The following is a 26,826-nucleotide window of genomic DNA, read 5'->3' on the forward strand; positions in this document are numbered from 1 at the left end:
TTCTCCAATCTCCTTTCAATAGCTGCAATTCATGGACTCACCTCCAAGTACTGCATGGAGATCATTAAAAAGCAAAAAGCCCTGATACACCAGGACTCTCCCTGCAATTTCCTTCAAGTGTCCATGGCTAGTTGGAGAGGTTTGGGAAGTGTAGCTGAAAGCTGAAGACAACAATTATATACAAGTATTTCATCTTTTTAAAGTTTTCTATTATTATTCTAAAAAATAGGTGACAGCACACCGTCCAATTCATAGCCATCCAGAGTGACTCCTAATGAAGTCAGCACATGTAGGAAAAGCAGTGTCCCAGAGATCAGGCACTGTATGCACAATCTTCCTCCCCATCTCCCCAGCCCTACCTTTTCTCTCATCAGCCTCTTGGGAATTTAAATCACTCCTGTTGAAAGCTAGCCTTAGGCCACCTAAGTCTGTACTCAATGTTATAGCTCACCTGCCCCAGTTCTCCCCTGCTCTACTTAGACAACTGGCTGCCAACAGGCACATAGGGATCTTCTTTTAGTTACAAGGAAACAGAAAAAAAGATAAAGCATAGTTTCATGAAAAATAATGACACTCTTTGAATGTATGCTAAGTCCATACAATCTGTACACATAGTAAGGACCTGGCTATTGGGGCAGACTGCAGAAAGACAGAGCAAGCTTTAACCTCCCTAAAGGGCAAACCAGCCGCTGGGTCTCTGAGTGAACAGAGTATCGGGAGGAGTCACAATGTATCCAGACAGTCCCCCTAAAGGGGATGTTAGAAATTGTCACTTTAAACAGGACATGTGGGAATGGGAGATTTAGCTAGATGCACAGGAGACAGGGGAGAGAATGGGCCAAGAACCCTGGCATGAAGAGCTGGGCTCACAGCATCACTGATGAGCTGCCACAGACTGAAAAAGCAACCCAAAGAAGTCCTTCCTTTGGCAGTGACTTGGAAAGCCACATGTCTGACAGGGTTCCAGGGAGATGGGGTTTCCCTTCTGTAACATGGTCCCCAGTACTCTGTAGAGATGAGGAACACCATGAAGGGAGGTTGCAGGGGTATTCACCAGCTTCATCAGCTGCAGGGCAGGGAGCTGGTCATCTCACAAACTGCTGATGGAGTCAAATGAGATGGGGGACTGACTAGTGAGAAGGGGACTGCTGGATCAACACACACAGCCTGCACCCCAGTTCTTGTTCCCAGTGATCCTGCTGCTCTCCAACAAGGCTCCCAGCTTTGGGAGCTCCTCCCCGAGGTGTCACACAGAAACTGTCACTGCAAAGACCCCTGTGGATCCAGGGCTGTGGCAGTGGCTGCTCAGGGCTGGAGGCTGCTGCAGGAGTCCTGCCTGAGGGTCCCACCATGCTCAGGGGACAATGTGGCAGCCAGGACCCCTGGGGCTGGGGCTTCCCCGAGCCCCAAGGCTCCCGTGGGGCAGCTCCAACCCTTGTGTGGGTGCTGGGGGCAGAAGGAGAGAATCCAGGGCAGGTTTCCCTGGCACTGGCTGCCCCTCTTCTCCCCCACGCCGAGGTGGGCAGTGCTGGCTGAGCCCAACACAGCAGCTCACACAGCCCCCCAGGCCCCCACACCAGCACCCCCAGCACCCGCAGCCCCGAGCTGGGCTCCCCTCCCTGCCCCGGCCCCGCACAGCCCCCAGCACAGCCAGGAGCCCCGCGGGGCCTCACAGCCAATGGCTGCGCTGGGCACGAGGAGGTCACTGCTGCCGCAGCCCCTGATAGGCCAGCTGCAGGGAGAGGGCGTGGCTGCTGCTTGGGAGGTCCCCGCTGCGGGCAGAGCTGATTGGGCAGCAGCAGGGCTGGCTCTGCCTGGTGACTGTGAGGTCACCGCTCCCGCAGCGCCTCATTGGGCAGCAGCCGGGCCCTGCGGGGCTCTGCGCTGCTGAGATCATCTCCGCGGAGCAGCTGCTGAGCCCGGGCTGGGCTCCTGGCGGGGAAGGGCTGGGGAGGCCATTGCTACCCTGGAGGGCAGGGCCAGAGAGCTGGGCGGGACGGCGCTGTGATGTCATGTCTTTGTGAGCGCCTGATTGGCCGGCAGCAGGCAGGCAGGCGTGGGCGGTGGGTGGGGGGGTCTCTGTGGTGAGAGGAGCTGAGAGGGCAGCAGTGGTTCCTGTGTGGGGAAGGGGTTTGAGGAAGCTGCTGTCTCTGAAGGCCACAGGCAGCAGCAGGGATGTGGTGGGTTTGCACCTGTGAGGTCACCTCCATGTGAGCAGCTGGGTTTGGGGTTTAGCTTTAGGGTTGTGATCAGTGGTGCAGAGCCTAGTTGGAGACCTGCAGCTATTGGTATCAGGAGTCAGTCAAAGCCTGTTCAGTTTATTAATCAGTGACCTGAAGGGGCAGAGTGCACCCTCAGCAAGTTTTCTGAGGATAGAAAAGTGGGAGGAATGGCTGATAACCCTGAGGTCTGTGCAGGCTTTAAGAGGGACCTGGACAGCCTGGAGAGTTGGGGGCAGAGGAACCTCATGAAGTTCAACACAGGCAAGTGCAGGGTCTTGCAGTTAGGGAGGAATAACCCCATGCACCAGGACAGGCTGGGGGTTGACCTGTTGGAGAGCAGCTCCACAAATAGTGACCTGGGAATCGTGGTTGGCAAAAGATTGACCATGAGCCATCAGTGTGCCCTTCTGGCCACTGCTACTGGTGGCTGAGGTCTGCCGGTACTCAGAGTGCCCCCACAATATTGCAATGGCAGGAGATGTCTTTGGGTGGCCACTAGCTCCAGGCTGTGGTGTTTCACTGTGGGTGCAGGAATCGCCCTCCACTGCCCCTTCCCTGGGCCTCCTGGGTCCCCACTGCCTCTCTGGGGATTGCAGAGCCCTCCTTTCCCCATGTGCACCTGGGTTTAGTGCTCTACCTTCTGCTCCCTGCACTGTGAGTCATCCCTGTTTCATTAAAGCTGCACTCAGTGCCCACTCCCAGGCAAACCCTGTGCCTGGAGATCCCCTGGGGGTTCTCTCATCAGCACAGTCACGTGTGGGGCAGCCTGGCACAGGCAATGCAGAGACCATTGCCTATCTGCAGTGGTCACTGAGAGATGAACCCTAGATTGAGGCTAACAGATCACCCTGGAATGCTGAGGTCATCCCCTGGATCTCATGGAGTTCACAAGGAGAAGAGCAGGCCCCTTTGTGGTTGCACAGCCTTGGGCATATTTTTTGATTCCAGTTTCTAAAGAGAGGCCAGATGCAGGACCATCATAGGGCAGATCCCTTTTTATTATGGCAATATTATTCTGGAATCCAGCTGTGCCTTAAGGGTGCCCGAGGACTGATCCTGCCTGTTTTTACGGGGTACGAGGACAAACAAGCCTATCTCTACCAGGTTATGAGAGTTCCTGGGCCATATCTGCAGAACAAAGCATGGAAGGACCGCACGGAAATGAGGAGGACAACTCTAAATAGAGAAAGTCCTGCTGCCCTCCTGGAATGTGTCTTCAGGAAAGATGAACTGCCATGGGAAGGCTGCCTCTAGACTTTCCTTCAATTCACTCATGTTTAGTTTTGTGTGTTGGAGCTTTGCATGGAACCATGGAAACCTGTGGTGACGCTTGGTTTCCATTTCTCTTATATTAGAGAGATTTGAGATCACACTCTAAACATAGTCATAGAGGGCTGAGATCTCCTAAACAACACTGGACCCCTGGTCTCAGCCCACCTGCCCTTGTCCCGCCGTGACTCTGTACCCCAGAGGTCCCTTGGTGTCAGTGCTGGAAAAGACGCTGCAGAGGGAAACTCTCCTCCCTGCACTGGGCACATCCAAGGGAGCTCAAAGAAGCGGCTCAGAGAATCCCCCCTCTCTGCTAGTGAAGGGGACAGCCTGGCTTCCTGCTTTATCATGGTCTATGTTTAAGTGCTAAATGAGAGATTCCTGTGCAGACGTGACAAAAACTAGGTATCTTTATTTTATTATTTAGTATTTTAAGATGGATGTAAAAGAGAAGTAAAAAAGAAATGCATAAAATACAGCCTTGATGCCAGATATCCTGGTGAGCGAATGAAACAGTTGTTATCATTGACCTTGTACCCACTGGATGAGTTTCCTCAGTGCCTCCGTGAGCTCCTTGTTCCTCATGCTGTAGATGAGGGGATTCAGGGCTGGAGGCACCACCGAGTACAGAATGGACACAACCATATCTGGAAGTGGGGAGGAGATGGAGGGAGGCTTCAGGTAGGCAAACAATACAGTAATGACAAACAAGGACACCACGGCCAGGTGCGGGAGGCACGTGGAAAAGGCTTTGTGCCGGCCCTGCTCAGAGGGGATCCTCAGCACAGCTCTGAAGATCTGCACGTAGGACACCACAATGAAAATAAAACAACCAAAGAATAAACAGGCACTAACCACAAGAAGCCCAACTTCCCTGAGGTGGGACTGTGAGCAGGAGAGCTTGAGGATCTGGGGGATCTCACAGAAGAACTGCTGCACCACATTGCCTTGGCAGAGGGGTAGGGAAAATGTGTTCCCAGTGTGCAGGAGAGCATTGAGGAAACCACTGGCCCAGGCAGCTGCTGCCATTCTGACACAAGCTCTGCTGTCCATGAGGGTCCCATAGTGCAGGGGTCTGCAGATGGCAACGTAGCGGTCGTAGGCCATGACTGTGAGGAGAAAAAAGTCTCCTGCAAACAAGAAGAAGAACAAAAATATCTGGGCAGTGCATCCTGAATAGGAAATGGCCCTGGTGTTCCACAGGGAATTGTGCATGGCTTTGGGAACATTCATGGAGATGGAGCCCAGGTCGAGGAAGGAGAGGTTGAGGAGGAAGAAGTACATGGGGGTGTGGAGGCGGTGGTCGCAGGCTACGGCTGTGATGATGAGGCCGTTGGCCAGGAGGGCAGCCAGGTAGATGGCCAGGAAGAGCGAGAAGTGCAAGAGCTGCAGCTCCCGCGTGTCTGCGAATGCCAGGAGGAGGAACTCGTTTAGGGAGCTGCTGTTCAACATTTCATTCTCTCCAGGCTCTGTGAATTGTTCAAAAAAGAAAAGATATTGGGCAGTTATCCCAGAGTTTTAAGGTTAAATATCTCCTGACTTGTTCCAGTTCTAATACAATTCCCTAATTGCCTTTCTTCATGGAGGTCTTTTTGCAACTCCCTTCCTTGAGCCTCAGTGTGGGGTGGATGAATGTGCTGTGAGGAGCAGGGGCATCTCCCCATGGGCTCCAGAGAAGTCTGTCCAGCTCTACAGTAGTGGGAAGGAGACAAGAGGGGTGATGAGCTCTGAGTTTCACATTTTTTTCAGGTGAAATCCCCCTGGTTTGTAAAAGGGCTTTTCAGTATCTACAGCACCACTTCTAATGAACGTGTATTGAGAGCACAATTTGGGGATTTTTGACATTTATTTTGACATGTATTTTCTTTGGGATGCCCCTCTCACCGCTTCAGAGTGTTCTGCAGAGGCAGAAATTTTCGGTGTTTCTACTGGGAATCCTGAGAAAATGGATTTATAGTCACGTTATGCAGAGTGAGGAGAGCTCCTCTGCCTATTAGACTTGATTGCAGCTGTTGTGTGCCCAAACCTCATTGAGGTGCATGATGATCACCCTCATCAGTTGCCCTAGAAAGAACCCAGCCCCTCCTAAGAGCAGACAAGTCCAGTTTCAAAACCTCCGATCTCCAACTTCTCTCCCTTTCTCAGGGCACCTGAGGGAGGTCTCCAAGCTTTGCTTCTAGCCAAGAATATGCAGGGCTCTTTTCAGCTGCCCATATGCAGTTTCCAAACCATTTTTTCCTACTCTCAGTCTCTGTAACAGATTCTTCAGAGGTCTCGTGGACATCACAGAGATGGCAGGAGGCAGCAATGTCCTTCCTGAGGGCAGCTCCAAGTCTGTTAAGACATTACAGGCAAAAGGGTCAAATGAAGTTGCATTGAATATGGACTCTGCTTAAGGGAGAGTTAGCTCAGTTCCTAAACCCATGGGCTGCATTTCCTGCAGTTGCACAGGTTAGAGGGCACTGGAGACGCCTCACTCCCATGCATATTCCTCTCTTCCACAGCTTGCAGGGTAGGTGTCTGAACTGCATCTGAAAACTCTGCAACCCCAGGGAGTCCAAGAGAAGAACAGGAGGGGAAACAAGGAGCAATCCTGCGATCCTTCTGCCAAGGGGAGAAAGGGACGACAGGCAGAGGGGCGCTCAGGAACACCCTTACCTCACCTATGTGGGCATGCTACCTCACGGATGGTGACATTGCAGGCCATGCATCTGAAGCCCCTATATTGGGGAGCAGGAAATGTGCCCATAGCAGGAGGGATGCCCCTGTCCTTTGCCAGGGATCTGGCTGTAGTGGAGTGGGCTGATACCCTGGACCCCAAGGCTGTCAGGGCAGAGAGGTTGCTGGGTGGCAGAGGAGACGTGATAGGGCTTGCTCAGAGGAAGGTGTCTGCATTGGAAGGACTGAGCATGACTTCCCCAGATCCATCTTCCCATCATGGTGGGCACTTCCCTCTCCTTCCCTGACCATCTCTGCTGCCCACAGCAGTCCCTGATGGCACCTTACTCTGTCCCAACAATTTTTGTCAGTCTGTGCTCACAGAGCACAGCACTTTTGTGTGCTCAGTTCTGCCCTACACAAGCCCCTGGGGACAGGGCACTGTCCAGGGGAATCACTGTGCCGGTACTTTGTGGAGCAAGTAAAATAAATTGCACAAAGGCAATGCTGATGCTGTCTGCAGACTAAGATGGGTTAAAGAGGCTCTATAAAGTTTCTCACAGACCTATTGATCTCTGAGAGGGAAGGCTTGAGTCCACTACCTTGGCAAAACAGAATACACTCCTCTTTTCTCCCCGCAGCAGTTAGGGAGATAACGGAAAGTGCAGACAAGAAGAGGAAAGTTCCTGCCCTTGGAAGTAGCCCTTCTCTTGATCTTCCTCTTCAAAAGACTCTCGGGACATGTCCTGTACATGAACAAGGTGAGCAGACTTGACCGAGGCAGCACAGTGTCAACAGGAAGATGATCCTGGCTGATTGGGACCAGCCCTGTCAGAGCTTCTCTGTGCAGCACTGACCCTTGCAGGCCCAGGGTGCTCCTCGGGTCACTGCCCAGGGTGCTCCTCGGGTGCAGGGATGCTGCTCTGATTCAGAAACCTGGAGAGACCCATGTGCACACCCAGCACTTGGCAGCCCTGCAGCGATACCTGGAAGAAAGGAGCAGCGTGCCCTGCCCTGTGAAGGTGCATCAGGGAATCCCTGAGCTGAATCAGCTCCTTCTCCTGCCATGCCCTGGATACTCCAGGAGAGACGAGTCCTATCAGTCATGGGGTGGGATGGGTTCAGAAGATCCCTCCAGGAACCTCAGCAGCATTGCCCTGCAGCCAGAGACTTACCATGCAAGGTGTTGTGAAGATTTCTTCCTTCAGTGAGCTCTGCTCTGTCCTCCCGCTCCACACTGCCGTTCCCCTCTCGCTGCCTTCTCTCCTCTGCTGTCCGCAGCAGCAGGCAGTGCCCGCAGCCCTGCTGCTCTTGGCACAGGAGCTGCTCCTGCACTCGGCTGTCTCTGGGCAGTGCTGCCAGGCTGCCACGAGCTGCAGCCCAGCTGAATCCATGAATTACTCTGTCCCTTGGGATTCCTCCCTCTGGGATATGTTCCATTGAGTAACCTGTTTTCCTTCTCTAAAGAGTACTGGGATACAGATTCCAACATTGCAATTTATTTCATCAGATAATGATTATCTACCAAAGTTAGAAGTGTCCCACAGGAAGTCCTGATTCACATCTCTTAACTAGGCAGGACACCCGGACAGGGATAAGAAGGGAGCTTGTTGATACATGGTGCATATATGATTCAGATGACTTGTTCAGATAGCTTATTGGGGCTCCACATGTCCGTTCAGAAACGCCAGGTTTGGAGAAGGATTCAGCTAACTCATGAACGCCACAAATACATGGCAGGTGGGATTCCCCCTTACCAGGCTAAGCTTGCACATGGTCTGCTTGCAAGCTCCTGGCCTAAAGGTCCTAATGGAATCACTGGAGATAGAGCTTCAGTGGGAGGCCAGGTCAGGAATTTCCTTGGACATCTCTAATGACCCTGTATGCCTTCTATCCTACTAGAGCACTACTCACAACAAAGCTGAGGGATGGGCAGATCCCTACAGCTCAAAAAGCTGATCTATTGCAGTGGAGACCATTTACAGAATCACAGAATGGTTGAGGTTGGAAGGAGCTTTGCAGATGATCTAGTTCAAACCCTTTGATCAAGCAGTGTCACCTACAGCACGATGCACAGGATCCTGTCCAGGCAAGTCTAGAATATCTGTAGAGAAGGTGACTCCACAACCTTTCTGGGCAACCCATGCCAGTGCTCTGTCACCTTCACAGTCAAGATGCTTTTCCTCAAATTCAGGCAGAACGTCCTGTCCTTCAATTTGTTTCTGTTGCCTCTTGTGCCATCACTAGTCACCACTAAAAAGAGTCTGGGCCATCCTCTTCTGCCCTTTTCATCCTCCCTTCAGGTATTTGCACACCCTGATAAGATCCCCTCTCAGCCTTCTCTTCTCCAGGCTAAAATAGGCTCAGTTCTCTCACCTTCTTCTCATAGGAGAGATGCTGCAGCCCCCTGATCAACTTTAGACATAGATAGACATATACTGGGCTTTCTCCAGTAGCTTCATGTCCCTCTTGTACTGTGGAGCCCAGCACTGGACACAGGAATCAAGGGGTGGCCTCCCCAGGACTTAGAAGGCAGGATGACCTCCCTTGTCCTCCTGACAACAGTCTTGTTGGCTACTAGTCTGTAGGCTACTACAGCCCAGAAGACCTCTGGCCTTCTTGGCGGCAAGGGGACATTGCTGGTTCATAGGCAAGCTCCAAGGGGGCTTGAGTGAGAGAAAGCACCTTTCTCTGGTTGCAAGGGATGTTTGGAGATCATCTAGTCAGATGATGGTCAAGTCAATGTTTGTAAGCACCTGGGAGGCCAGCAGCAGGCGCATGGCACTGCTCCTGCTTGGGAGGGGGGTCACATTGTCTGTGCTCCTGACTGGACAGCACCAGGCATTAGCAGGTCCATCCATGTCTGTGAGGGTGACCGTGAGCTCTGCTCTTTGCTGAGTCCCGGGCAGGCCAGCAAGAGGCGCCTGGCTGGGCAGTTCCTTGGGAGGTCCCTGCTGGCAGAGCAGCTGCGAGGCCAGCGCTGGCCCATGGCTGGGGACGGGCTCTGAGGCCGCTCCTGCCCCAGCAGCAGCGCGGCCGGCAGCGGGGTCTGGTGCAGACACGCGGGGAGGTCCCTTGTACTAGCTTCACAGTCTGCCAACTGTAGGTCCAATTGCCTTCAAAACAAGTAGTTGAGTTCACAAATAGCATGATTTATTCAAATGCAACATTTACAAAGCAGGTTTTGGATGTCAGTAGAGAAAATTCTCTACTACTGTGTGGAGTTTTTAGCTCGCTCTAATATACAAATGCGCAATCATCACTCACTCCAGAAGATGGGAGAAGTCTGTCAACCTTGAGGAGTCTCCTCAGGCAGCGTCCTGATCCAGAAGTTACGATGGAGTCTTCCCTCTCCCCTCTTCCTTCTTCCCTCTTCCTTCCTCTTTCTTTTTCTTCCTCCTATTTCTCTCAGTTCACCTTTTCTATATTTTCTTTTACATTCAGGTGGAACTTGAGTGACTCTAGTCATACTTACTTTCGTTATTGATTGGTTTAAGTCTTGGGTTGATCAAAAATCCAGAGAACATGCTCAGTGAGAAGTGGTCGTTCCTTGGAGGCAGGTATCTTTTGGAATGGGGTGTGTGTTGGTATTATAATGAAAGTAGAATGAGGAAAAGTTTGAGTGAAGTCCATCAGAAGGGAGTGATCTGCCACTATTGCTGGCCTAGCCTCAGACATCTTATCGTACAATGATGTGGCTTAGCAGCTACATGGCACCATCAGGTTGCCACCTCTGCAGGGAGTTCAACAGAGTTTAGCTGCGGTGCCTTTGCTTTGCTCCACCCTCCATTCTCCCTCATTCGTCATCTGCACAGCACCATCAGATTACCACCTCTGTAGAGAAGCCAGTAATGTTTGGCCATGGTGTCTCCGTTCTGTTCCACTCTTCATTTACTCTTATCAGTGTGTGCTAGGAGGACAGATTGTGTCGTCAAGGGAATCATGGAGAAGTAAACTCCACACATACCAACCATCCTGTAGGTGGTTATGTCTGCAATGCCTTAACTTCTCTTAGGCCCTAGTGTTTCTCTAATTTCCCCTTTCTCAATTTTCCCACACTTCCTCCTCAATCTCTCCCTTCTTGACCTTGCATCCATCTCTACCATTCTCCTCAAATCCATGGCCAATTCTAGGACACCAGGGACATGAGCTATTTGGGATGTGCTGTCCAGGTCTTTCTGGTTGTCTTGTTTGGAGGAGAGTTTTCTTCCCTCACAGTCACGGTCTGTGATCGCTATGTTGCCATCTGCAGACCCCTCACCAAACAAGGGGCAGTCCATGGTAGGGTTACTCAAGGGATCCACGCAAGCCCAAAGAAAGTCTCTTCAATCCCTGGAGAGGCAGTGGGGACCTAGGAGGCTCAGGGAGGAGGACTGGAGAGTGTTTCATGCACTCACAGTGAAACACCATAGGCCGGAGCTACTGCAAACCTGAAAACTTCTACTATTGCAAGAGTCCTGGGGTCACTCTGAGAACCATTAAAGAGCACAGACACCTGCCAGCAGTATCAGTGGTGGAGAGCCCTGTTTGCCTGGCTCTACTGCCCACCCCAGCCACCAAGACCAGTGTGGAGTCAGGAGTCGTCCCATGGCGTTATGGCCCCACAGCCCCACTTGTCTCCCTGGAGATTTTCTGACACCAATTGACATGGAGAGAAAAAGCTTCCAAGGTGTTTATTTGAAGCAGGCGATGGCTATTGGCGACTACAGCTTGTGTGGGCACCCGGATGCTATGGGACACGATGTGGGAGCATCTCTGCAGCTCCCAGGACACAGCGCCTGTCGTTCTGTCTTGGCTCTGCGCCAGCCCCCATCTCAGGGGACCTGTCTGGCACGTGCGTCCGCTCACCGCTCCTCTCGCTGCCCCACGATGCAGCAGCAGCAGAACGCTCTGCGCAGAGCCCGAAGCGCCGTCCTGAGCCGCGAGCGCCATCGCCGGGGAGCCGCGACGTCCGGAAGGGCAGCGATGCCTGCGGTGGGAAGCAGAGCTGTGGGCAATGGGCTGCAGGGCGCAGGGCTGCACCTGCCTGTCCCTGCCGCCAAGGGCTTCCCGAGGGGTTCTGTCCTCGGCACAGCAACTCCCGAGCGCTTCCTGCTGCCGGCCTCGGTGCCACCCCCTGTGCCAGGACAGGCCACTGTCCCCAGCAGGGCTCTCCACTCAGGTACGTACCTGGCTCAACGTCAGGTGTGGGGCTGCAGGAGGAGGGCTTCTCCTCCTCCTCTTGGGGTTCCAAGGCCACCTGCATGGGCAGAGCAAAAAACCCGCATCCTTCAGCCATCAGCTGGCCCTGCTGAGGGTACCAGCGCCCCAGATTGCACAGGGCAAAGGGTTTTGGATCAGGGGAGGCTGCCCATGACTGCACGTCCCAAAGGAAGGGACCTGAGACTGACACAGTGATGGGACAAGGCTCCTTGTGGGGCCATAGCAGCAGGGCTGGGCTGGGGCTGTGATGCACAGGGAGTAGGGAGGCAGCCAGGTATGTAGCACAAGGGGGCTCATGCCCTGGTGCGGAGGGGGCTGCTGCTGGGGCTGCCTCTTCCCTCTTCGCTCACCATCCAGGCCCCAGGACTGAATGCAATGCCAGATGGAGCAGACTTCATCCTTGTGCCTTTGGCACTTGGAAACAGAGAGGAGCCGGCATCTCCCCATGGAGACATGGCAGAGGGCAAATGCCTGGGGGTGACAGTGGGGAACCATGGGCAGAGGGGTCCCAAGGGATTGGGCAGCTCTGGGCACCCCATCTGCTCTCCCCAGACCCAGCTCACAGGGCAGCTCCCTGGGATGGTGGGTGCAGGTGAGGCGCTGCTTGCTCACCTGGGGAGCAGGGCCTGCAGTCAGGGGAGGAGCTGCTGGTGCCGTGTCCTCAGGCAGTGGTTGCTCCAGAGTGGGGCTGTCACTCACAGGGGGCACCTTCTGGTCAGACATCTCCCTGTCTGCGAACTGGCTGCGGAGGCTGGGTCTGACCCATGGCAAGGAGATGCTTCCCTCCATCTCCTGGCCTTGCAAAACCTCTTCAGCATCTTCCTCTTCCTCATCAGTCTGGCCCGCGTGCTCATCCTGCTCTGCTCCCAGGTCCTTCTTCCCACTTCTCACCTGCCACTCCTTCTTGGGAGCATGGACATAGAGCCGCTCCAGCACCTCCCACTTGCACCTTGCGTCTTTGAGGAGCTCCACTTGCGTGACCTTCGGGTTCCACAAGTCATAGAAGGAGTTTCTGGCGAGGAGCTAGAGGAGAGAGGGAGGTTTGTGAACAGAGCTTCATTTCCCACCTAAATGGCCTCCTGGGTGCAGGGACAACTGGGATGTCACAATGCAGCTCAGCAGCTTGTCCCAGCACCGGAGGGGTTATGGCTGCCCCAGCCGTCCCTTGTGCTCACTTGTTTAGGTCGCACATTGAGCGATCCCGAGGCTGTCAGGGAGAAACGTGTCCCCTCGCCCTCCTCTTCCTCGTCCTCGCTCTCCTCCAGGCTCTGCTGCTTCCTCAGGAAGGTGCCTTCTCGCAGCTGGGCCAAGCTCTGCCCGGTGCGCGCCAGGCAGCTGCTCTCGAGCTCCTCCAGCGGCTCCGTGCGGATGCTGAGCACGGACAGGTAGCGCGCGGTGTTGTCCGGGTGCACACGCAGCGGCTCTGCTCCCAGGTGGCAGATGATGCCCACAGGCTGCTGCTTTGGGCCCTGTCCTGTCCCTGCTCGGCGCGGTGGGGCAGCCTTCCGGCTCTCTGCCCTCAGCTCCACAGCAATCTCCGCAAAGATGCTGTCCACGAAGCCAGCAGGCTCGAGCAGGGATGAGCACGTGGCCTCCAGTGAGGCCATTTCTCCAGGTGAGCCGGCAGCAGCTCTGTCTTCTGCAGAGCCAGGTGGTGCCTCTGCGAAGGGCAGGCTGGGGAGTTCAGCCTCCCGGGAACCCTCCTTGGCTGCCGGCGTGCACTGCTGGGCATCCTGCGGGGCAGAAGAGGCTCTTTCTTCCTGGGACACCTTGGCGGGTGGCCCTTCCACTTCAGGAAGCTGCAGCTCTCCCCCTTGGCACCCTAAGGATGTGCTTAGCACCAAGTCCTGGTTCAGCACCGTTGCCTCCGGGAGCTGGTCCTTGAGCTGCTGGCCCACCTGTGGGGAGAAGGAGGCCCGTGATGGAGGTGCATGGATACAAGTGGCCCCTGAAGCACAAGAAACCTCAGCCCTGTGTCCAAGGGAGGCTTGTGGCTGCACACAGCCTGGCTGAGCTCAGTCTAGAGCTGCTTGCTGAGCCTCAGCACAGAGCTTACAGGGTTTGGGTGGCCCTGGGAGGACCCTGGCTGGCGTCTTTTGCCCGAGAAAAAATACCCAAGGCCGAGAATAAATGAGCTCTCCCCAGAAGAGCTCGTGCCTGGCTATCTCACCCCAACTCCCCTTCCAAACCACCCTTGTGCTCTCTATGTCAGTCCCATCCCCTCTTCCTGCCTCCCCCTTCGGCCCCACTGCCCACCTTGCTCCCGCTCTCCTGCAAGCCTGAGAGCCCGTCTGTGGGCTGGGAGCAGGCGTTCGCCTGCCGCTCCTCGTCCATGTTCAGGATCCTCTTGTGGGGACCTGACACTGGCACCAAGGGGAGCTGCTCTCTCCTGATCGAGCTGCTCTCCTCAGAGTGGGGAGCCTGGTGTCTTTTCCCTCAATAAAGGCAGGGTCACCATGGGGACCGCCCCCTCACAATGGCCTTGTGAGCACGATGCCACTGCCATCACAAAGCCCTGGTGAGTGCTGTGAGGACCCCATCACGATGTCCTGGTGGAGACCAAGGGGACCCCATCATGATGCCTTGCTTGGTGGAGGCCATAGGGACTCCATCATGATGTCCTGACCATCTCCATGGGGATGCCCATCACCAAGTCCTGATCCCAGCTTCTGAGCCTGCCTGGGAACTGCTATGAGGGGAGCAGGATGAATGTTTCTCCCTCCAGCTCTGCACTCCCCAGGCTCCACTTCTTCAGGCGCTCCATAGCAGAGATCCACACAAGGCCATCACTGTTGGTCTGCCCATTAATCCCCACCCCTACAATCCTGACTGACTCTCTGTCTGTCCCTAGGCAGAGCTCTCTGCATCTTGCTGTGCTCTCCAGGGTTTCCTTTGTCCACCTCACCTGCACCTTTCCCTGCCATCCCAGCCCATCACTCCCTCACTCTTGCTGGAGTCTTCTTCTTCTCTGAGTCATTCTCAATTTAAGGCTCTCCTCACCAGCTTGGCCAACTGGTTGATGATCATCAGGTGAGCACATGGGAACAGTCTCCTTCCAGGTGAAATGTGACAACATGCAGTCTTGCTGCCTGGCTGTAGGCTCAGCTACAGGTTCTCCTCCAGCTCCTGCTGAAAAAAAAAAAAAAAAAAAGAAAAAGAAAAGAAAAGAAAACACTGCTGTGTTCCCCTGTGCTTTCCTGGCACAGTTAACCATGGGTGACATTCCTCCTCTCCTGGGAACTTTCTAGGCCAGCCCAGCTGGGTCAGGAAGCCCCAACAGGAGATGGGGTTGCTGCCCCAGGGGACTCTAAAGTACCTCGGGACATGTGACAGAGGTAAAGAGGATGTCCAGGAAGGGCAGGTTGCTACTGAGAAAATTTCTGTTCCTTCTGGATGAGGACAGTCTTTCATGTGGCCATACCAAGGACATCAGGCTCTAGGGACAAGACAAGAAGCCTGGAGAGAGGAAGACGTGCCCTGAGTAGAAGAAGATTGGGTCAGAGAGCACCTAAGGAAATTCGATACCTACAAATCCATGGGCCCTGATGGGATGCACCCCAGAGTGCTGTGGGAGCTGGCGGATGTCATAGCTAAGCCACTCTCCATCATCTTCGAAAGGTCCTGGAGAACGGGGGAGGTGATGGAGGACTGGAAGAATGCCAATGTCACACCAGTCTTCAAAAAAGGCAAGAAGGAGGACCCAGGAAACTACAGGCCAGTCAGCCTCACCTCCATCCCCGGAAAAGTGATGGAATGGCTCATACTGGCTGTTGTCTCCAGGCACATGGAGGACAAGAAGGTGCTCAAGAGTAGTCAGCATGGATTCACCAAGGGGAAATCTTGCCTGACTAACCTGATAGCCTTCTATGATGAAATGACCGGCTGGATAGACGAGGGGAGAGCGGTGGATGTCGTCTATCTCGACTTCACCAAGGCTTTTGACACCGTCCCTCACAACATCCTGCTGGGCAAGCTCCAGAAGTGTGGGATAGATGAGTGGACAGTGAGGTGGATTAGGAACTGGCTGGATGGCAGAGCTCAGAGGGTGGTGATCAGTGGTGCAGAGTCTAGTTGGAGGCCTGTAGCTAGCGGTGTCCTCCAAGGGTCAGTCCTCGGTCCAGTCCTGTTCAATTTATTCATCAATGACCTGGATGAATTTGTTTTTTGTTTTTTAAATTTCACCAGAGTATTGTCCCTTCACAGTCACGGCCTATGACTGCTATGTTGCCATCTGCAGACCTTTGCCCTTTGCCCCTTCTTGGCCACAGGGGCACACTGCTGCCTCATGGTCACCTTGTCGTCCACCATGACACCCAGGTCTTTCTCTGCAGAGCTGCTCTCCACAAGCTTGGTCCCCAGCCTGTACTGGCTTTTGGGGTTATTCCTCCCCAGGTGCAGGACCTTGCACTTGGCCTTGTTGAATTGCATGAGGTTTTTCACCGCCCAGTTGTCCAGTCTGTCCAGGTCCCTCTGGATGGCAGCACAGCCCTCTGGGGTATCGGCTACTCCTCCCAGTTTTGTGTCATCAGCAAACTTGCTGAGGGAGCACTCTGTGCCTTCATCCAGGTCATTGATGAATAAATTGAACAGGACTGGACCAAGGACTGACCCCTGGGGGACCCCGCTAGCTACAGGCCTCCAACCAGACTCTGCACCGCTGATCACCACCCTCTGAGCTCTGCTATCCAGCCAGTTCCTAGTCCACCTCACTGCCCACTCATCTATCCCACACTTCCGGAGCTTGCCCAGGAGGATGTTGTGAGGGACGGTGTCAAAAGCCTTGGTGAAGTTGAGATAGACGACATCCACTGCTCTCCCTTCATCTATCCAGCTGGTCATTCCATCACAGAAGGCTATCAGGTTAGTGAACCAAGTGCCTAAGTAAGCATGGTGTAACAAGAGCAGAGGCATTAGTAATTGATGATTGCCATGCTGTTTGTGCTGCAGTAATTCCCCTCCCTGTCTGATGGGTGAGTAAATGTAAACCCGACTGAATTGCATTCTGAAGATGTGGTAAGGGAAATGATGGACACGGCAGCAAGTTCACAGAATCACAGAGTGGTTAACATTGGAAGGGACCTCTAGAGATCATCTAGTCCAACCCCTCTGCTCAAGCAGGGACACCTAGAGCATGTGGCACAGGGTGGCATTCAGGCAGGTTTTGAAGATCTGCAGAGAAGGAGACTCCACAACCTCTCTGGGCAACCTGTTCCAGGGCTTTGTCACCCTCACAGTGAAGTTCTTCCTCACATGGAGATGGAAGTTCCTGTGTTTCAACTTGCACCAATTACCCCTTGTCCTGTCACTGGCCACCACCAAGAAGAGTTTGGCCGCATGCTCCCTACATTCACCCCTAAGGTACTTACTTCTCCATGTTGATCAGATCTCCTCTCAAGTCTTCTCTTCTCCAGACTAAACAGGCCCAGCTCACTTAGTCTTTCCTTATATGATAGACGCCATGATCCCATTAGCCTTCTTGGCCACAGGGGCACATTTCTGACTCATGGCTAACTACTTGTCAACCAGGATTCCCAAATCCCTCTCTGTGGAGCTGCTTTCCAGCAGGTCAACCTCTAATCTATACTGGTTTCTGGGGTTATTCCTCCCCAGGTGCAGGACCATACACTTGTCCTTGTAATATGACGCTGGGCAATATTTCTAAATGCCTCTGCCTTTTGCCTCTGCCTTTTTTTTCACCTCTACATTGCCCTATTAGTCTGGAGCAAAGTAACGAGATCCCAGTTTACCCAAGGGGTATCTGCTGGTTTGAGTGCCCTGAGGTATCTGATAGTTTTAGTGAGTATCAGAATGGGCCATCCTTATGCTTGGCAGGTCTGTCCTTAAAGACCTGCTGGCTTTCCTGAGCTCTGATGTCCTTGAGAGCTGCCTCCCCTGGGATCCCCCACCAGTCCCCTGAACAGCTTCCTCCTATGAAAGTGAATACAGCAGTGTCCAAAGCCAGGAAGACACAGAGCTGGGCCATTAAGAAACAGCAGGAAAGGGGGTTCGGCCTGAGGTGACTCTGTGGCTATACTGGAGCTATGACAGACTTCTTGCACAAAACTTCCAGGAAGGACAAGGTGTCCCTGAAGATGTCCATGGACCTTGACAGCCTGTGATCCAGACACACTGAGGTCCACATTAGCCCAGTCCCTGTTCATACAGGGACTCATGGAGTGAGCAGAAGTTGAGGGGAGGAGAGCAAGAAGGGTTTGAGAGAGCAAGGAATCTCAAGATACCTTGGTGTGATGTGCCTCTCATTTATGCAGCACACATGGATGTAGATGGGATGGTCTTTCCCTACAGACAGTGCTGGATTTCATTTGTTTGGGTTTGGAATGGAACCCCAGGATTCCCTGCAGCACTTGCCCAGCAAGCATTCCCTGTTGGCAGGGATAATTTCCCTGTAGGTCCAATGTGCTAGAGATATATGGTTGAGCTGGACAACCCAGGCACCTGACAAGGCTCTTCCAGCACTTTTCAATGCCATCAGATGAAGTGTCTGCACTGAATTACAAGAGCTGCTGGTTAATACTGGAATCTTCCTATGCCTCAGCTGGAGTGAGTGGGGCTCTAGTTGTGTTTGGCACCAGGAGGTCATTTCAGATAGCCAAGACAATTCCCCACGTGATCCTCACCTCATCCTCTAGGATGATGCAGGTCCCCTAGTTCCTGCATCAGAGCAAGCAGACACTGGCCTGTGCTTTGGACCACATGTGTCTCTTTAACTGTCACCAGATATCTCTGTGTAAGCGACTGACTCTTCCATCTCCAATGATTATAGTGGCATCTTAGACAGAGCACACATGCAGACCTCTGTGTTGTGGTCACATAGTTTTTGGCAAGGGGAATCCCACCGATGGTGTCTGTGGAATTTACAGGAATAATCTGAATATCACTTCAGACCCAGGCCTGGGGGTCTGAATTCTGTAATGCCCACATTGATTAATCCTAATCAAAACCTGAACAACATCTCAGTGAGTTGGCTTTCGTCCCATCTAGGTGTTCCTGCCTGGTTGAGGGATGAAAATCATTCTTCCAGAGTGGGACATTCACAACTTTCATAGCTCCTCATCCTCTGATGAAATAAATTGCAATGTTCGGACCTCTCTCCACTCACAAGAAAAGGAAAACAGATGATTATTTTAGTTTGCTTGAGGGAACATTCCCCAGGAGGAGGGGGCACAAGGGACAGAGAAATTGGTGAGTTCAGCTGGGCCTCTGCTCCTGAGCGGGGCCAGGCTCCTGGGACGGAGGCAGCTCGTGGCAGCCTGGCAGCACTGCCCAGAGACAGCCGAGTGCAGGAGCAGCTCCTGTGCCAAGAGCAGCAGGGCTGCGGGCACTGCCTGCTGCTGCGGACAGGGGAGGAGAGAAGGCAGCGAGAGGGGAATGGCAGTGTGGAGCGGGAGGACAGAGGAGACCTTCACAGCTCTTGACACGGTGAGTTTGTGCTTACAGGACAATGCTATGGAGCTTCTTGAAGGTGACATAAGAATCCATCACACCCCATGGCTGGCAGCATTTTTGTCTTCTTTTTTCTGGCTTTTGCAGTGCGGAGGAAGAGGAGCTGCTTCAGAGCAGGGATTCTCTAACATACCACCTAAGGGCAGGGCATCCTGCTGCCTTCCCCAACAGAAACAGCAGTGATGTGAAGCCGGGTTGTGCAGACAGGGTGAGAGGTCTGCACTTCAGAGCAGGGTCCCTGCACCCAAAGGTTCTGTGTGCCCGCAGCAGTGACTGTGTCGCCTGTGAAGGTCAGCGCTCAGCCTGCCCAGGGAGCTCCCCACAGCACTGAGGGGAGAAGTTCTGGGTGGGAGGATTATCCTCTACCAGGACAGGCTCCTTCTCCTGCTGGGAGGGTGCTGCAGGGGTCAGCTCTGCTCACAGGTCTAGCTGTGAGCACATTTCAGGGAACACTTTTCAAAAGGCAAGGCAAGGCAGGCATTTCCTGAAAGAGAAGCCAATGAGATGGTGCTTAGATGGTCCTTCCACTTGGTAAGAGGAAAATGGAAACAAAACTGGCAGATTTGAACAAGACACTGAGACTCATTAAGAGATTCAAGGAGCAGTCAAAGAGTCTGCCAGGGACATCTGAATGTCCCCTCAGCCATCCCTTAGTCCATAGACAGCACCAGCTTCTCCTGGGCTGCTGCATCAGGGTCTGTCTATCTGAGCTGCTCTTTAGCACCTGCAAACATGGGGGTGCCCCTGGACAGTCTCCCGCTCCTTGGAGGTTTCTGCAGGGAGAACTGGGCTCACTTGTGAGTGTCGTTGTCCTTCATCTGAGTGAGATGCAATTACATGACAGTAAGGGGCATGGCTCAGTGATGAAGCAGGTCCCATGACAAACTCATAACAAGTTTTTTTTTTTTTTTTTTTTTTTTCCCTGTTGGGAAGCACAAGGGTTTTTGCTGAGAACGATTGAAATGCCAACGACTTCTACTCTACAAAATAATGTTCCCACAGTGAGTAGGCACCTTTGTGTGTTTGTGTGTGCACCATCATATATATTATTTATACGCACACTTATATATCAACAGACTCCTGCACTTGTCCTTTTCCAGAGAAGACTTGATTTCTAAATGTTGAAGAGCCCTGCCATAGAAGGGGTGGACATCGTCTCCTACAGCTTGTGTGCATCAAAGCTACTCCTTCTCTCTGCAGTGCCTGGAATAAGGGTGCAGGGTGCAGGGTTAAAAGAGGCATGAGGACAAGGTCTATCTCTAGACCTCTCGACATGTAGAAAGGGTAAGGTCTATCCTTGTTTCCCTTTGACTGTTGTTCTCCCTTGTTGGAGTGAGATCTGGTGTGGCAGGCTCAGATACAAATATCTCTGTTGAGGAGGGCAAGACTGATGGGGGTTAATCCCTCACAGAGCTCTTCTCCTTCAGATGCAACTGGTGTGAGGGCTGTATTCAGCTCTCATACTGGTGAATGGAGAATATTCCCACTTGGTCTCTGGACTAAGTCCATTCCAAGAAATGTAATATGCCATTCTAAGGCATCTCCACAAATACCACTCAAAGACTAGTGCATCTATTTCCACCTGCAGCAAAGCAGAAACAACTCCTCCAGAGCTATGGGCAGGAGTCTCTGCTGAACTTGGCACACTCAGCCAGTTCAAAGTGGAGCACCAGAAATGGAGCTGAAATAAGGGAGAGAGGAAATGTAGGGAGCTCCTTGAGAAACTGAAATTGTTTGGCTCAGAAAAGCCTGCCTTAACTTTTGGCTTTCTTTCCTTCCTTGGACAGGACTCCTGTGCCCCTAAGGAACTAATGTCCAACAGCAGCTCCCTCAACGAGTTCCTCCTCCTGCTGTTCTCAGACACGCGGGAGCTGCAGCTCTTGCACTTCTCGCTCTTCCTGGGCATCTACCTGGCTGCCCTCCTGGCCAACGGCCTCATCATCACAGCCGTAGCCTGCGACCACCACCTCCACACACCCATGTACTTCTTCGTCCTCAACCTCTCCCTCCTCGACCTGGGCTCCATCTCCACAACTGTTCCCAAAGCCATGGCCAATTCCCTGTGGAACACCAGGGACATTTCCTACTCGGAATGTGCTGCCCAGGTATTTTTCTTCATCTTCTTGTTGGGAGGAGAGTTTTCTCTCCTCACAGTCATGGCCTATGACCGCTACGTTGCCATCTGCAGACCCCTGCAATACGGGACCCTCCTGGACAGCAGAGCTTGTGTCAAAATGACCGCAGCTGCCTGGGCCAGTGGTTTCCTCAATGCTCTCCTGCACACTGGGAACACATTTTCCCTGCCACTCTGCCAAGGCAGTGTGGTGGAGCAGTTCTTCTGTGAGATCCCCCAGCTCCTCAAGCTCTCCTGCTCACACTCCTACCTCAGGGAAGTTGGGCTCACTGGGGTTACTTTCTCTTTGGGATTTGGGTGTTTCACTTTCATTGTGGTGTCCTACGTGCAGATCTTCAGAGTTGTGCTGAGGATCCCCTCTGAGCAGGGCCGGCACAAAGCCTTTTCCATGTGCCTCCCGCACCTGGCTGTGGTGTCCTTTTTTGTCATTACTGCATTGTTTGCCTACCTGAAGCCTCCCTCCATCTCCTCCCCACTTCTAGATATGGTTGTGTCCATTCTGTACTCGGTGGTGCCTCCAGCCTTGAATCCCCTCATCTACAGCATGAGGAACAAGGAGCTCAAGGAGGCACTGAAGAAACTCATCCAGTGGGTACAAGGTGAATGATAACAAATGTTTCATTCACTCACCAGGATATCTGCCATCGAGGCTGTATTTTATGCATTTCTTTCTTTTTTACTTCTCGCTTTTTTCCTTTTTAAATTCTCTCTTTTACATCCATCTTAAACTAGTAAATACTAAAATAAAGATACCTAGTTTTTGTCACACCTGCACAGGAATCTCTCCTTTAGCACTTAAACACAGCCCATGATAAAGTAGGAAGCCAGGCTTCCCCCTTCACTAGCAGAGAGGGGGGATTCTCTGAGCCTCTTCTTTGAGCTCCCTTGGATGTGCCCAGTGCAGGGAGGAGAGTTTCCCTCTGCAGCGTCTTTTCCAGCACTGACACCAAGGGACCTCTGGGGTACAGAGTCATGGCGGGACAAGGGCAGGTGGGCTGAGACCAGGGGTCCAGTGTTGTTTAGCAGATCTTAGCTCTCGTGGCTATGGTTAGAGTGTGATCTCAAATCTCTCTAATATGACAGAAATGACAACCAAGTCTCAGCATGGGTTTCCATGGTTCCATGCAAAGCTCCAACACACAAAACTGAACATTAGTGAATTGACAGAAAGTCTAGAGGCCGCCTTCCTGTGGCAGTTCGGGTGGGAGGCAATTGCCTGGTGACACCAGGTGACATCTGAAGAGACAGGGTTGTCCCAGGCACGGGCTAGTGCCTATTGCTCTGATAGAGCAAATGTGATACTCACATCTTTCTAGAATGCCTGGTCAAGGCCCAGTGGGCTTCTTCCTTGGCCATCTGAAATAGCACTAGATGATCACTAGTGTTAGAGCCACACCCACTAGGAAGCTGAGACACATGGAGATGTTGACAATGTAAACTGTGACTGTAATTCATTTCGGACACTTGATACAGGGACACTGATACATGCCTGGGATTTCTAGCACATCTGCATGGGCAGGAGCTATGAGGAAACTCTGCCTTTCTTTAGTAGTTGCTAGGAAAAGACCCCAGGTTCTCTCAGGTTTTCCTACTTGTGCCCAGACATTTGCGCAGAGTCTACTGGGGGCCTGGAGCCAGCTTTGTCCCCCAGAGAGTAGTATTGGGTCCAATCCTATTCAACTTCTCCATCAGTAACCTGGAAGAAGGAACAGAGTGCACTCCCAGCAAATTTCGTGATGCCCCTTAGTGTGAAGGGGCAGCTCAGCTGTGTGGAGCTCTTTGAACATGAGGGCTAGGGCCTGAGTTCAAGCTTGTAGTGCCCTGGTCTCCACCACATGCCAGCACCTTCACCTCGCAAACCACAGGAGGACTCACATCCTTCCTCCCCGCACTCCTCCCAGCGGACAACTCTTCCTCAACAGGCTGAGGGAGCCTGAGGCCTCCTTGTCCACCCAGAGGACATGTCCCAGATGGGCTCCCATCAACACTGCCAGCTGCTTGTTCCCAAGTGCCTGTCCCAGGAACCATTCTCTGGAGGGGACTGTTCACTTGTGACGGTCACAGGCAGTGCAGGGCCAAGAGGATGGTGCCAGGCCTGTTCTTCCAGCATTACCTTGAACAAGCGGCTTGTGAGGAGCAGGAATGGCCAGGCCCCATGGGTGTCCCTGCACCAGCTGTAGGGAGCCACCTGGGGACCTGGTTGAGTTCAGCACCAAGAAAGTGTGGGTGCAGCAGCAGGGGTGGTCATCACCGGTGCTGGTGGAGCAGGGCTGGGAGAGCTCTTGGCAGGTTCCCTTCTCCCAAGGGGAACACGGGGGCTTCCATGTGTGCCCATCCCTGCACCCACACACGGCTCCCCGGCTCCACTGTGCAGACTGCACCCAGGGCAGGGTGCTCAGCCCTGGGGAAATGTCCCTCTGACATGGTCCCCATGACAGCCCGCACTGCCCTGTCCCCCCACAAACCCTGCTGGCCCCAGCCTTGTACCACGTTGGGGTTGGTGCAGAGCCGTCCTTGGCCTCTGAGCTGGGAGGGAGGCTGGGCAGGGCCGGCTGCTCCTCTGGCTACAGGCACCGAGGCCGGCAGGAAGGAGCTGCCCAGGCAGCCAAACACTGACACTGAAGGGGACCTCAGTGACTCTCCAGGCTCCCTTCCCTGGGCCTCCTGGGTCCCCACTGCCTCTTGTGGGACTGCAGAGCTCTCCCTAGCGTAGACATTCATTGTTTTTGCCCTTTCCATTTGGGTGGCTCCCCTTGAGTTCCTGAAGCTTCATTCACTGCTAGGAACACGGTGCCCTTGGAGATGCCCTGTGCTCTCCTGGAGGCTCCATATCCATCTTCAGCCCTGTCATATGGGAGATATGGCTTGGCCATTCACCACCTGCAGGAGCTCTGAAAACCCGCAGGTGAGAACTGAATCCAACCCTCCTTCCCTAACACATCATCTATGAGATCATTGCTGGAGGTCCTGGAAAGCCCTGAGAAAAAAACAGATACTTTGATGGCAAAAGTCCATGAGCACATTTTAGAATCTGACTTTGGAAGGAGAGGCCAACCTTCAAGTACTGCAGTGAGGAAATCCACTTTTATTTGAGCAAAGCCAGGACTGACACAGAAACGCAAGGACAGACATATTTACAGCAGGTATGGAAATTACACAGAGTGGGTTCATGCTTCTGGCAAAGTAGGATGCATTCAAAAACTTATGTAAAAAATCATTATAAACACAGATAGAATGCTCAAAGCACAAAACTATCTGAGATGCGTCAGGAACCACTTGTTAGGAAGGACAGGGAGCTTATTTCTAGCACCAAGCCAGTTTCATTCGGGCGTTCTTCAGATCCTTGTTCCTCATGCTGTAGATGAGGGGGTTGACCGTTGGAGGCACCACTGCATACAGAACAGCCACCACCAGATCCAGAGTTGGGGAGGAGATGGAGGGGGGCTTCAGGTAGGCAAACGTGCAACTGCTGAGAAACAGGGAGACCACGACCATGTGTGGGATGCACATGGAAAAGGCTTTGTGCCGGCCCTGCTCAGAGGGGATCCTCAGCACAGCTGTGAAAATCTGCACGTAGGACACCACGATGAAAGTGAAACACCCAAAGGCTAAACAGACACTAATCACAATAATCCCAACTTCTCTGAGGTAGGAGTCTGAGCAGGAGAGCTTGAGGATCTGGGGGATCTCACAGAAGAACTGCTCCACCTCATTGCCTTGGCACAGTGGTAGTGAGAATGTGTGCCCAGTGAGCAGGAGAGCATGGAGAAAGCCACTGGCCCAGGCAGCTGCTGCCACTTTCAAACAAGCTCTGCTGCCCATGAGGGTCCCATAGTGCAGGGGTCTGCAGATGGCAACGTAGCGGTCATAGGCCATGACTGTGAGGAGAGAAAACTCTGCTGAAAATAAGAATGCTAGCAGGAAGACCTGGGTAGCACATCCTGAGTAGGAAATGATCCTGTTGTTCCTCAGGGAACTGGCCATTGATTTTAGGAGAATGGTGAAGATGCAGCCAAGGTCAAGGAGGGAGAGGTTGAGGAGGAAGAAGTACATGGGGGTGTGGAGGCGGTGGTCGCAGGCTACGGCTGTGATGATGAGGCTGTTGGCCAGGAGGGCAGCCAGGTAGATGGCCAGGAAGAGCGAGAAGTGCAAAAGCTGCAGCTCCCGCCTGTCTGAGAACGGCAGGAGGCGGAACTTGTTGAATGAACTGCTGTTGGACATTAGCTCCTTTGGGAGTTCTGTCCAAGGAAGGAAAGAAAGCAAAAATTCAGAGCAGACTTGTCTGAGCCAAACCATTTCAGTTTCTCAAAAATCCCCCATATTTCCTCTCTCCCTTAATTCATCCCCATTTCAGGTGATCCACATTAAAATGGCTGTATTCCTGCAGCAGGGACCCGCTTCCCATGGCTCCAAAGATTTGTTTCTGCTGTGCTGCAGGTGTAATTGGATGTGTCAAACTACTCTTTGATTAGTGTTTCTGGAGATGCCTGGGAATGGCGTCTTGCATTGCTTGGAAGGGACGTGGCCCGGAAAACCGCTGGGAATATTCTCCATTCACCAGCATCAGAGCTGAATACAGCACTCACAGTGGTTGTGTCTGAAGGAGAAGAGCTTTGTGAAGGATTTGTTCCCATCTATCTTGCCCTCCTCAACAGAGATATTTGTATCTGAATCTGTCACACCAGATCTGACTCCAGCCAGGGAGGAGAACAGTCAAATGGAAGCAAGGAAAGACCTTACCTCTTTTTAGATGTCGAGATGTCTAGAGACAGTACTTGTCCTCATGCCACTTCACCATCTGTGCCTGTCTTCCAGAAACTTCAGAGAGAAGGAGTAGCTTTGCTGCACAAAATCTGCAGGAGCCCTTCCACGGCAGGGCTCTTCAATATGCGGAAATCAAGTGTTCACTGCAAAAGGGTCACTGCAGGAGTCTGTTGATATAGAAATGTGCGTATAAATAATATATATGATGGTGCACACAGAAACACACAAAGGTGCCTTCTCAGTGTGGGAGCATTCTTAGATAGAACAGAAATCTTTGGCATTTCAATCACTCTCAGGAGAAAAAGACTTTGTCATGGGACCTGCTTCATCACTGAGCCTTGCCCCTCACTGTCATGTACTTGCACCTCACTCACATGAAGGACAATGACACTCACAAGTGAGCCCAGTTCTCCCTGCAGAAACTTCCCAGGAGCAGGGGACTGTCCAGAGGCACCCCCATGTTTGCAGGTGCTAAGGAGCAGCTCAGATAGACCCTGATGCAGCAGCCCAGGAGAAGCTGGTGCTGTCTATGGACTAAGGGATGGGTGAGGGGACATTCGGATGTCCCTGGCAGACTCTTTGGCTCATCTCTTAATGAGTATCAGTCTCTTTTTCAAATCTGACCATTTCATTTCCATTTTGCTCTTACCAAGTGGAAGGAAATTCTAAGCACCATCTGAATGCCTGCCTTGCCTTTCCTTTTGCAAAGTGCCCCCTGAAATGTGCTCACAGCTAGACCTGTGAGCAGACCTGACCCCCGCAGCACCCTCCCAGCAGGAGAAGGAGCCTGTCCTGGTAGAGGATAATCCTCCCACCCAGAACTTCTCCCCTCAGTGCTGTGGGGAGCTCCCTGGGCAGGCTGAGCGCTGACCTTCACAGGCGACACAGTCACTGCTGCGGGCACACAGCACCTTTGGGTGCAGGGACCCTGCTCTGAAGTGCAGACCTCTCACCCTGTCTGCACACCCCAGCTTCACATCACTGCTGTTTCTGTTGGGGAAGGCAGCAGGATGCCCTGCTCATAGATGGTATGTTAGAGAATCCCTGCTCTGAAGCAGCTCCTCTTCCTCCGCACTGCAAAAGCCATGAGAAAGGAGCAAAAAATGCTGCCAG

The 26,826-nt window shown here is 52.9% G+C and overlaps 1 protein-coding gene across 1 annotated transcript; it reads left to right on the top strand.

Moving 5' to 3' along the window:
- Positions 1 to 20,626: 20,626 nt before the first annotated feature.
- LOC148593455 (olfactory receptor 14J1-like) lies at positions 20,627 to 21,556 on the top strand. Its single transcript, XM_088530922.1, has one exon. The coding sequence runs from the start codon at positions 20,627 to 20,629 to the stop codon at positions 21,554 to 21,556; it is 930 nt and encodes a 309-aa protein (XP_088387048.1).
- Positions 21,557 to 26,826: the final 5,270 nt, after the last annotated feature.

This window comes from Tinamus guttatus, unplaced genomic scaffold (assembly GCF_059628265.1).
Source record: "Tinamus guttatus ecotype Peru unplaced genomic scaffold, ASM5962826v1 Tinamus_guttatus_pri_ptg000390l, whole genome shotgun sequence".
In the NCBI taxonomy this organism is placed as follows: domain Eukaryota; kingdom Metazoa; phylum Chordata; class Aves; order Tinamiformes; family Tinamidae; genus Tinamus; species Tinamus guttatus.